Consider the following 11,907-nt stretch of genomic DNA (forward strand, 5'->3'; position numbering starts at 1 on the left):
CTGTGCTGGGATGGAGCCACAGTTGGTGCTGGCATGCTCGGAGGGGCTGTGGCCCCTCGGGGAGGTTTTCGAGTCTGCGAAGGGTATGGGTCTGAGCACCTGTCCCCTTGTTCCCCAGCAACGTTTTAGAGCTGGGAGCAGAAAATGAAGAGGAGCCGCTGAGCTGTTTAACGAACCCCTAACTGCGACTTCCCTTCCCCGATGCTCTTAGGGGGAAATGCCATCGAGGAACCTTTGATTTTTGGTGGAGAAGTGCTCGATTTGAGGGTTGGGCATCCTTCGGGGCAGCCGGTGGAGGTGCAAACCCTGAAATCTCTGTGTCCCCCTCCTGCCTCTGCAGAGCAAATCGTGGAGAAGGATGAGGGGCCGTATTACACTCACCTGGGCTCGGGGCCCACCGTGGCATCCATCAGGGAGCTCATGGAGGAGCGGTAAGTCCTGGGGGGCCGTCAAGGTGAGGGGAAGCTTGGGAGGGTGGATGGGGTCCCATGAGGGTGAGCGGGGTCCCGTGAAGGTGAACGGGGGCTCACAAGGGCAAGTGGGGTCCTGCGAGGGAGAGCGGGGTCCTGTGAGGCAAGTGGGGGCTCGTGAGTGGCCGATGATGGGGGGACTCATGAGCGTGGAGGGGGCAAGCAGGGCTGACGCCCGTCCCCTGGCAGGTACGGCGAGAAGGGCAAGGCCATCCGCATCGAGAAGGTCATCTACACGGGAAAGGAGGGGAAGAGCTCCCGGGGCTGCCCCATCGCCAAGTGGGTGAGTGCCTGTGTTCCGTCTCTTGTCCCCCCTGGGAGCCCACCCTGGGGGAACGCTCCTGCCCGTCCCCTCCCTGCCTGGGGACGAGGAGGTCCCTGCCAGTGGCGGCCGCAGCGGGCAGGGGCGGGACGCTCAAGCTGTGGCTGGCAAGGAGGAAGCGAGAGCGGCAGCCGCCCCCGGGGAAATTCCACGGGGCTTCCCACCCTCAGCACCCGCCGAACAGCATGTCCATACCCACAGCCCCTGGGCCGGGCACGTTGCCCCAGCCAGTGCCCCAAATCCCGTGGAGGGGGATGCAACCACAGGGGCCCCCACGGCTCTGCCCCCCTTAAATCCCATGGAGTGCTGTGGAAGGCGGCCAGAACCCGCTTTTGGGGCTTTCCCCATCCCGGGAGGTGTTTGCCGTTGGAGCAGTCCGACTTGGCCCCTCTGTTTTCCAGGTGATCCGAAGACACAACCAAGAGGAGAAGCTGCTGTGCCTGGTGCGGCACCGGGCCGGCCACCACTGCCAGAACGCCGTCATCATCATCCTGATCCTGGCCTGGGAGGGAATCCCCCGCACGCTGGGCGACACGCTCTACCAGGAGCTCACCGACACCCTCACCAAGTACGGCAACCCCACCAGCCGCCGCTGCGGCTTGAACGACGAGTAAGTCCCACCGCGACGCCGGTCCAGTTCGGGGTGACGGGGTGGGAAAATGGATGCTGGGGTTCCCCCTGCCCCCGTTTTCGGAGCTGCCGTCGCCGTCGCTGGTGGCTGACGTTCCTCCACGGTGTCCCTCCCGCAGCCGGACCTGTGCGTGCCAAGGCAAGGACCCCAACACCTGTGGCGCTTCCTTCTCCTTCGGCTGCTCTTGGAGCATGTATTTTAATGGCTGCAAATACGCCCGGAGCAAAACTCCCCGCAAGTTCAGACTGGTGGGAGACAATCCCAAAGAGGTGGGTGACACGGGCAGAGCGGGGCAGCGCCGGTGGGGCCGCGGGTTCAGACCTCCTTCTACCCCCAGCTCCAAATTTTGCAGGAAGGGGAAGCCTGAAAATAGGATTACTTGTGGGATTTTTGATGAGTTAGGGAGACGGGGGAAAGAAAGCCAGTCTGGTGAAACTGGAGGCAGGTTCGCCTTGACATCCCAGAGCCAGGACTGGTGGTGTGACGGCAAGTGCCGTACGGAATGGCACAAGTGGAGTCTCTCTGGAAACCCCAGGGAAGGTGCTGGAGGGCTCATGGGTCGAGCAGGTGAAAGCACAACAGACACTGAGGCTGAAGGTTTGAATGGCCAAAACCTCACCAGGAATTTAACCCACGTGCTTCACGCGGTGACAGACGTAGTGGGAAGGGTCAGGGTCTGCCCCGAATTGGATCCCCACTGCTGAAAGCCCTGGGTGACATCGTCCTCTCTTCCCTCCCGCAGGAAGAGCTGCTCCGGAAAAGCTTTCAGGACTTGGCCACCGAGGTTGCTCCACTTTACAAGAGGCTGGCGCCACAAGCCTACCAAAACCAGGTACCGGCCACCTGCTTGCCCCCTTCGGAGCACGCCAGTGGGCAGAAACGGGTGCGGGGTGGCAGCGACGTGTAGGAGACTTCAGATAACTGGAGCCCTCTCCTCCTTCTGCCAGGTTACCAACGAGGACGTAGCAATAGACTGCCGGCTGGGCTTGAAGGAGGGGAGGCCGTTCTCGGGAGTGACGGCGTGCATGGACTTCTGCGCCCACGCTCACAAAGATCAGCATAACCTCTACAACGGCTGCACGGTGGTAAGCAGGCGGCTGGCGGGGCTTTTCAGGATGCTCCCCTCCCCTTTTGGATGCACCTTCTTGAGCCGCTTGGTCCCCACCGTCCCCAACCGTCCTACCGGCATGACTCCGCTGGCCTTGGCGTTTGCACGCCTCAAACGAAACCGTTCCTGCTGAAGCCACCCCAGCTAGACGAAAGCACGGCGCTAATGGGGACTGTGCGTTTGCTTTTGTCCGACCCAAACCCCGCAGGAGGTTTCCGAATGCCAGCTGGGGCCTGGTGGGGGCTGGGGGGGGGGGGATGCCGGGCTGGCGTTGGCTTCACATCGATGGGGGGTATGAGGAGGAAGGTGGGCCGCATCCAGCAGCATCCCGCTGATGGCACCCGGCGCTCCCCCAGGTCTGCACGCTGACGAAGGAAGACAATCGCGTGGTGGGGAAGATCCCCGAAGATGAGCAGCTGCACGTCCTCCCCCTCTACAAGATGTCCAGCACGGATGAGTTTGGCAGCGAGGAGAACCAAAACGCCAAGGTGGGCAGTGGGGCCATCCAGGTGCTCACGTCCTTCCCCCGGGAGGTCCGCAAGCTGCCCGAACCTGCCAAGTCCTGCCGGCAGAGACAGCTGGAAGCGAAGAAAGCTGCCGCGGAGAAGAAGAAGTTGCAGAAAGAGAAGCTGATGACGCCGGAGAAGATCAAGCAGGAAGCGCTGGAGCTCCCCACACTCCAGCAAAATGCAGGTAACGGGGGCAGAGCTGAGGTCCTGCCGCCCCTGAGCCGCCTGGAAATCGCGCGAGGGGACGGGGATGCGGTTGGGGGCTTCCTTGGGCTGGGGGCGTTGAGCGCTCGGCATGTCGGGGCGCAGGATGGCGTTTCTGTGGCACCTGGGTTTTTTCCCCATACTGCGGCGTGATGGGGGAACTCTTGCCACAGCCCAGACCGTGGGTGCGAATCGGCACGGGCGCACCGGGCGATGCTGGGCGATGCCGACCTCTGCGCTCAGCTGGCGAGCCCATCGCCGTGGGATTTTTGAATCTGGATGAGTTTTTGGGGTACTCGCTCCCCACTGGCAGCTTCCTCGGCTGGCGGGTCACAGGGGCTGTGTGTGTGCTGTGCCCGCAGGTATGGCGTTGAAAAGCGGGCTGCCCCCGCAGCCGCTGAAACCTTCCATCAAGGTGGAGCCGCAGAGCCATTACAACGCCTTCAAGTACAACGGCAACGCGGTGGTGGAGAGCTACTCGGTGCTGGGGAGCTGCCGGCCCTCCGACCCGTACAGCATGAACAGTGTTTACTCTTACCATTCCTACTATGCACAGCCCAATCTGCCTTCCGTGAACGGGTTTCACTCCAAGTTCGCGCTTCCCTCCTTCGGGTATTACGGCTTTTCCAGCAACCACATGTTCCCCTCGCAGTTTCTGAATTACGGGGCGCCCGAGAGGAGCGGGAGCAGCTGGGTGAGCAATGGCTACGAGAAGAAGCCTGACGTCCTGGCGTTGCAGGAGAACCTCAGCCATGCCTACGGGAATGCTGATTTCCCCGAGCCCATCCCACACAGCGTCCAGAGCAAAAACCATCACCAGCGCACCTACGAGCGGTCTAACCGCTACGCCAGCCAGCAGAAAGCAGCGGTGGCGGCGGCGGCGGCTGGGGCACACAGGACTAGCTCGGGCTCAGAGGAGGTGCCGCTGTTTGCACAGAACTGTTTTGGCAGCCGGCCCATCAAGCAGGAGCCCCCAGACCCTCCGCCCGCCATCGAGCCCCTTCCCAGTGCGGCGGCCATGCCTGGCACCGGCTTAGCCCTGCCGTCCGTTCCGGCGCGCGGCGGGGGGCCGGAGCAGCGGTGGAGCCCCTTCAAAGCGTCCCGGGGCATGTCTTCCCCCGAGAGGACTAGCACGGCGGAGGGCTCGTGGAGCTCCCTGGTGCCGGGCTCGGGCGGGCGGGAGAAGATGAGCGCCTTCGCTGCTGCCGCGCGCTTGCCGCCGCCGGAGAAGCAGTGGCCCAACGTCGTGGCGGGAGAGGCGGCGGTAGCGCGCAGCTCGGGCTTGCTGCCAAAACCGTGGAGCCCTTGCAAGCTGGGGGAGGCGGCACTGGCCGGCACGGGCACCCCAAGCCTGCTGGGGCCACTGGGTTTTGGCTCGGCCCTACCGGGGCTGCCTGGCTTCCCCGAGGAGCCGTGGGGCTCGGTGAAGGCGGAGGAGCGGAGGACGCCGGTGCCCAGCCCCGGGCTGCCGGAGAAGCCGTGGGAGGCGTCAGTGGGCGAGAAGGGGGCGGTGGGACCCCGCCGGGAAAAGCCGTGGGACCCCTTCGGCCTGGAGGAGGATCTGCCGGGGAAAGCGATGAAGGAGGAGGAAGAGGAAGAGGAGGACGAGGAAGAAGAGGAGGAGTGGTCGGACAGCGAGCACAACTTCCTGGACGAGAACATTGGCGGGGTGGCCGTGGCGCCCGCCCACGGCTCCATCCTCATCGAGTGTGCCCGCCGCGAGCTCCACGCCACCACGCCGCTGAAGAAACCCAACCGCTGCCACCCCACCCGCATCTCCCTGGTCTTCTACCAACACAAGAACTTGAACCAGCCCAACCACGGCCTGGCGCTGTGGGAGGCCAAGATGAAGCAGTTGGCGGAGCGGGCTCGGGCCCGGCAAGAGGAGGCGGCACGCCTGGGTCTCCCGCCGGACGCCAAAGCCTTCGCCAAGAAACGCAAGTGGGGCGGCGCGTTGGCAAGCGAGGCGCCCAGCAAGGAGAGGAGGGACTCGGTCCCCACACGGCAGGCGGTGGCCATCCCCACCAACTCCGCCATCACTGTGTCCTCCTACGCCTACACCAAGGTGACGGGCCCCTACAGCCGCTGGATCTGAGACACAGGCAACCGCCACGGCCCCATCTTACCTCAACCCTCGGCAGCGCCGGAGCCCGGCGTTGCTTCGTGGTGCTTTCTCCTTGGGCGCGGGGGAGAAGAAAAAAAAAAAAAAAAAAGACAAAAACGAAGCAAAACACAACAATAACAACAACAAAAAAAACCCAACCCACAGAAAGCGAACCCAACATGCGCGCTCAGAAACAGCAGAGCCGGTGCGGGCGCACGCCGTCGGAGAGCTGCGCTTGGTGAGGAGTTGGCAAACGAAGCAAAACTAGGTAAAAAGAAAAAAAAAAAGGAGGAACGATGCTGTTTGACGCTTTTTTGGTAATCTCGTATTTATATCTCCGCGGTTTTTTTTTAATCTAGCCTTGTGCGCCGCGCAAACAGACGGAGAAGTTTATAGCGTCCTTTCACAAAGGAGAGGTTTTTAATTCCACTTAAAAATGCCTATTTATTGGATTTTATTTTATTTTATTTTTTACTCCGATGACAACGATGCAGCCGATCTTCGAAAAAGAAGCCAAGATCGAAAAAAAAACCCCAAACCCACCCCTAAACACAAATAACAAAACCAACCCGAACACCAAACCAGCGTAAAGGGCAGAGGAGAATCCCTCCAGCTCCGGCGCGAGGGGGCTGGTGGGATCGTGTGCTTTACCGTCGGCTGGACGTGCTGAACATCTGATTATTTTTTTCCAAGGACCTGAAAAAATACCTATTTTGCAACTTGAGGAGTCCTTTCTTACAGCGATGGGAGACCCGCTCGCAAGCGGGACGGCGCTTCTTCGCTTGGCTCCTTGCCGACCGGTGGGATCGGCTCCGCCGGCACGGAGCAAGCCGGCGTCTTTCCCGACGCCGGAGACCTCAGGACGTGTCCGGGCTGAGGACTGCCGCTGCCGGGGTGCCGCGCTCGGCCTCGGACTTGGGGGCTCCTTTGCCGGCGACCCCGGGGAGAGTGACGACGGTGGTGGCAGCGTCTCTAAAGGAGCTGACAGGACAAAAACATTAAAGAAAAAAAAAAATAAATAGTACAAAACCAGGAAAAAAACCAACAAACCACAAACCAACCCCAAACTGTGAATAGCTAGTGTTGCTCTCTGTACATCACTGTTGCTAAAGTCTGGTGCTTTCTGTCTCCGGGGGACTTTCTCCGCGCGATCGGCTCTGGGAAGAGCGAATCCCAAGACTTGGCTGGCCAAAACCCTGCCGGTCCGCCTTCCCCGCCAGCGCCGGCGAGCTGGTGTGGCGGTGAGCACCGCCGGGGCTCGGTGCTTTTTCTCTCCCGGGGTGCCATCTCTCCTTCCTACAGATCGCCGTTCTTCCCGCAAAAAAAAAAAAAAAAAGCAAACAAAAAACCAACCACAAAACCCCCGCAAAACCCAACAAATAACCCAGCGACGACAACAACCGCGTGGTGCTTTTCGAACAATCTCAGTCGAGACTTTCTGCCCGGCGCCGATGCCGAAGCCGGGACGGGGCGGACGGGACGGGGCGGGTGATCTCGCCCACGGCTCGTGGCCGGATCCGGGTGCTGGCGTCCCCGGGATCGTCGCTTCTGCACTTTGAGGTGCCTTTCGGAGAGCCAGCGAGCCAGAGCCGACGCCGTCACCGTGCAGAAATCATCACCTTGTGTTTACTGTCACCCTCCTTCCCTGCGCACTGGTACAGATCAGCAGGATCTCGGTAAAACAGCCTGAACATTTATGTGCTCTGATTTTAAAACCTGTAAATAGGGAAAGAATTTTTTTAAAAGCACTTTCACCTAGATTTAAAAACGAAAGCGAATCTTAAAAAAAACCAACTCCCCTCTTTCCTTCCCCCCCCCCCAACAACTTGAAAGCAGTATGTTTTAAACAAGATTATTGTGGGAGAACTGTAAATACTGGCAGAATATTTAACATGCTTTGTCCGTCCTTCATAATTAATTTTTTTTTTTTTTTTAAATTTTAAACCGTAATCTGTAAAGTTGCGTATATTTGACAAGGAAACTCAACGAGCTATTACCGCTTTTCTTAGAAATACCCAATAGCATATCAGGATCGTAAGAGTCGATGGCGAGTCAGATTTTAGGGATGCCTGTGGGCGATGCCCGTTCCAGTGCGGGGACCCGACGCGTCAGTGTGATTTGGAGGGCGAAAAAGGGGGACCCGGCTGATCCCCGCCAGCGGCGTTCGGCGGGGCCGGATTCGGGTGCCGGCCCCGGTTCGCGTCGCGCCGGGGTCTCGGTCTGACTGTCGCGGCGGGGGGGTGTGCCTTGCGAGCTTCGCCTGGAGGGGCTGAGAGTCGGGAGAAGGGGGTGCGCTCGGAGAAGGTGAGGGTCCGTGTAACCTGTCTAAGTCCTGCTTCCTCGGAGGGTTTTATTTTTATTTTTTTTTTTTGGTGCAGGGAGGGGGTTCGGTCCGGCGCGGCGTTGGCTCCGGCGGGTTCAACCCGGGGAAGTGGGGAGATGCCGGCGCCGCGGGTCGGGGAGCGAGAACTGCTGCAGTCTCACGTTTTTACACTACATAACGTCTAACCTACCTCAGATTTCAGTCATTAAAAATTAGCACGCTTCAGACTTCTTCTACGAAAACTAGAAATCTATGCACAGCTCTTTACCCCTTGCTGCTGAGAGGCTGTTTTTCAAGCAAAATCTTTTCCTTTACCCGTCCCGGCGGCCGCGCTCGTCCCACCCGCGCCGAAGCCAGGGAGGTCGCGGCATTAAGGGGGACTTTGGGGGGGTGGGGAGGGGGATGTTTTTAATCACCTCGGGGTGGGACGGGGACCTAATTTGGCAGCACGTCGCGGCCACAATGGTGCTAGAACAACGCCCGCGGTAGAAACCCGGCGGAGAGCTTGGCGCAGGGAGCCCCGACGGGCTCCTGCCACCCCGCTTTGGTTTTTCTGGCCGCGATGCCTCGCCTCGGGGAGGGGAACGGGGGACACGTTTCGGGGTCCTCCTCCCCTGCCCATCCCGATGCTCTCGGGACGAGGCACGGGAAGGAGAAGGAAACCAGAATCCCTGAGGTGCCTCAATTGCTGATTTTTTTTCCTTTTAATACTGGAGTATGCTTTGTGGGCTCTATAAGGCATATTTTTATTAAATGAAATCTTCTAATAAAAACGGTGCTATGGTGTTTTAACAAACTGTATCACGCTTCTGCCTGATTCCATCTCGCTGAGGTGCTACTAATGTATATACGAAACTAGGGAACCAAGGAAAAAAAAAACCACAAAAAAAAAAACCACAAAACAAAAAAGCAATGTCGTTGAGAAGGAAGTTTACTTTTCCGGAGCGACAGCTTGAAGCGTGTCGGGAGCTGGTTGGGTTTATGCAAACTGAAATCGGGGCCGCGTCGGAGACGTCCCACCGAGCGGGCTCGCAGTGGAGCCGTTCCCCTCTGGTGCGGGGCCGGGGTGCCAGCAGGAGAGCCGGGTGCGGGTGTCGGATGAGGTGCTTTGCGGCGCTGCTCGGGCACGGTGCTCAGCCGCACGTCGTGGACGCGGCGCTCGAATGTGGTGCGTGGACGCGGCGGTCGGCCAGCGTGCGCAAACGTGGTGCTCGGCCGTGGTGCTCAACCGCGGTGCTTGGACACGGTGCGTGGACGTGGTGCTCGGGCACGGTGCTCGGCCACTCATCGTGGACGTGGTGCTCAGCTGTGGTGCGTGGACACAGGGCTCGGCCAGGGTGTGTGAACATGGTACTCGACCGTCGTGCTTGGACGTGGTGCGTGGACATGGTGATCGGGCACGGTGCTCGGCCACGCGTCATGGACACGGTGCTCGGGCACGGTGTGCGAACATGGTGCTTTGCCGCGGTGCTTGGACATGGTGCTCAGGCACGGTGCTCTGCTGTGGCGCTTGGTCACGGTGCATGGACATAGTACTTGGGCACGGTGCTTGGCCATGCACCGTGGACACGGTGCTCAGGCACGGTGCTCGACCGCGGTGCTTGACATGGTGCTCAGCCGTGGTGCTTGGGCATGGTGCTTGGCCACACACCAGGGACGTGGTGCTCAGCCGTGGTGCTCGGACACTGTGTGTGGACGTGGTGCTCAGCCAGGGCGTGTGAACGTGGTGCTTGGCCGCGGTGCTCAGACATGGTGCGTTGGACACGGTGCTCAGCCGCGACGCGTGAACGTGGTGCTCGGCCGCGGTGCTCGGACGTGGTGTGTGGACATGGTGCTCAGCCAGGGCGTGTGAACGTGGTGCTCGGACACGGTGCTCGGACACGGTGCTCGGACACGGTGCTGGGGCAGGATGCTCAGCCCGGTGCATGAGTGTGTCGTGCGTGCACGGTGCACGTGCACGGTGCGAGGGCAGGGTATGTGGGTACGGTGCTCAGGCGCTGTGCACGGCCGTGGTGCTCTGGCACCGTGCGTGACCGTGGTGCTCGGATATGGTGCACAGCCACGGCGCTTGGGAACGGCGCACAGCCGTGGTGCACAGCCGTGGCGCTTGGGGATGGTGCACAGACACGGTGCTTGAACAGGGCGCGTGGGCATGGCGAGGGTGCTCGTGCACGGTGCACGGACGCGGTGCTTGGACACGGCACTCGGGCACGCTCCACAGATACGGTGCTCGGGCACGGTGCTCGCCCACCACGCACGGATGCGGTGCTAAGCCACGGTGCTTCACCCGCACAGCACCCCTCACCCCCATGGCGCACAGCCCCCCTGCACGAGCCCGCTGCCCCCCGCGTGCCCCCGCCACAGCGTCGCCCTCCCGGCACCGTACCGCGGTGCCTGTGCCCTGTGCCCACCGGCGCTCAGCACCGTGCTCAGCATCACGCTCCCCCCCCCGGCTCCCTTCCCAAATCACCGCTGTCCCTGCCCTGCGGCGAGGGCTCAGCCGGGCACCTGCCCGGCTCTTTCTTCCCCCCCCCCCCCCCTTTTTTTTTTCTTTTTTCCATTTTTTTGGGGTTTTATGGTGCTACTTTCTTCCCTTCGGCTCCCCGTCAGCGCCGGGGCAGCAGCTCCTCCGCGCCCCCCAAACCAAGGCAAATACCTCAAGCCCCCCCAAAACCCCCCGCGGCGCCGCAGCAGCGAAGGCGAGCGAAACCGGGGCGAATCTTTCCGAAATCAGGGATCCTTTCGCAGCGGTGTTTCTTCCTTAACTTCCTTTTATTTCCCGCCCCCCCCCCCCCCCCTTTATCCCTTTCCGCCCGGGTTTTTCCTCATTTTTTCCGCATCCTTCAGGGATTACAAACCACCGTAATTTCAGCCTCAAGTTTTATTCCAGGAGCAAATTTTTTTTTTTTTTTTTTTTTTTTTTTGCCGATGGGTTTTTACACAGCGGTGAAAAAAAAAAAAAAACAAAACCAAAACAAAACCATGCTAATAATTCAAAAATTTAAAATAAAGCGCCGATTCTTCTCAGATTTGGGAATTTGGAGGCAGGGGGGTTATTTTTGGCGTTTTTGTTGGGTTTTTTTTTTTAATTATTTTTGGGATAATTGAGGAGGGGAGGTGGGACGGTGGCAGGCGGAGGGGGGGCACCACGAGGGTGTCCCGGTGGCTCCGAAAAATTCTCACTTGAAGATTTCTTGGTCGGCTCGGGACTGTGGTTACTTGAAATGAAGTTTTTTTCCGGGGCGGATCGAGGACCGGTAGATTTTTTTCCCATGTCTCAAGGCAATAGGATTAATGTGTATTAAACTGTAGATACTTCTAGGACAGTAAATTTATGCTGATAATTTTATTTTGTATAATTTTCCCTTTTTCTTTTTTCCCCTCTTTGTGGTTTTCCCACCCCTGCCCTTAACACCCTTTTCTTTTTTCCCTTCCCCCCCCCCCCCCCCAGTGTTTTGGTAAATTTATTTTTTAGGATGCCTAAAAATTGCAAGTTTGGATCCTCCCCCTTCCTTCCCCCTTTTTTTTTTTTGTTTGTTTGTTTTGTTTTGTTGTTGGTTTTTTTTTTTTTTTAATTTGTATTTTATTCTAAGTTACGCGCGGCTGGCTGGGCCGCGAAATGTATTATTCCTGATATCTTTAAAATATTGTGGGTGTTTTAATAAATTTTATATTTATTTTTTGCACTCAACACGTGGCGCCTGCTTTCCGTTTCCTCCTGGGGGGCTGGGGGGGGCAGGATGGGGCTGTGGGTGGGGGAATTGCGGGGGGGGGGGCCAGGATGGGGAGTTCTTTATGGGCATGGGGGGGCAGGATGGGGCCCAGTTGGGGGGGCAGGATGGGGTCTAATTGGGGGGGGGCAGGATGGGGCCCAATTGGGGGGGGCAGGATGGGGCCCAGTGGGGGGGGCAGGATGGGGCCCAATTGGGGGGGCAGGATGGGACCCAGTTGGGGGGGGGGGCAGGATGGGGCCTAATTGGGGGGGGGCAGGATGGGGCCCAATGGGGGGGGCAGGATGGGACCCAGTTGGGGGGGCAGGATGGGGCCCAATGGGGGGGGCAGGATGGGGCCCAGTTGGGGGGGCAGGATGGGGCCCAATTGGGGGGGGCAGGATGGGGCCCAATTGGGGGGGGCAGGATGGGACCCAGTTGGGGGGGCAGGATGGGGCCCAATTGGGGGGGGCAGGATGGGGCCCAGTTGGGGGGGCAGGATGGGGCCCAATGGGGGGGGGGGGGC

The 11,907-nt window shown here is 59.7% G+C and overlaps 1 protein-coding gene across 5 annotated transcripts in view; it reads left to right on the plus strand.

Annotated features, from left to right (window-relative positions):
* TET3 (tet methylcytosine dioxygenase 3) overlaps positions 1-8,043 on the plus strand; it is a 28,341-nt gene extending 20,298 nt beyond the window's left edge. For all 5 annotated transcript variants that reach the window (XM_075736438.1, XM_075736439.1, XM_075736440.1 and 2 more), the window contains 8 exons: positions 341-431; positions 660-753; positions 1,194-1,402; positions 1,542-1,692; positions 2,166-2,255; positions 2,371-2,508; positions 2,888-3,224; positions 3,607-8,043. In XM_075736438.1, the coding sequence (XP_075592553.1) occupies positions 341-431; positions 660-753; positions 1,194-1,402; positions 1,542-1,692; positions 2,166-2,255; positions 2,371-2,508; positions 2,888-3,224; positions 3,607-5,339 (2,843 nt within the window). In that variant the 3' untranslated portion in view covers positions 5,340-8,043. The remainder of the gene's footprint in view (positions 1-340; positions 432-659; positions 754-1,193; positions 1,403-1,541; positions 1,693-2,165; positions 2,256-2,370; positions 2,509-2,887; positions 3,225-3,606) is intronic.
* Positions 8,044-11,907: the final 3,864 nt, after the last annotated feature.

Source organism: Balearica regulorum, chromosome 27 (assembly GCF_011004875.1).
Source record: "Balearica regulorum gibbericeps isolate bBalReg1 chromosome 27, bBalReg1.pri, whole genome shotgun sequence".
NCBI classification, from domain to species: domain Eukaryota; kingdom Metazoa; phylum Chordata; class Aves; order Gruiformes; family Gruidae; genus Balearica; species Balearica regulorum.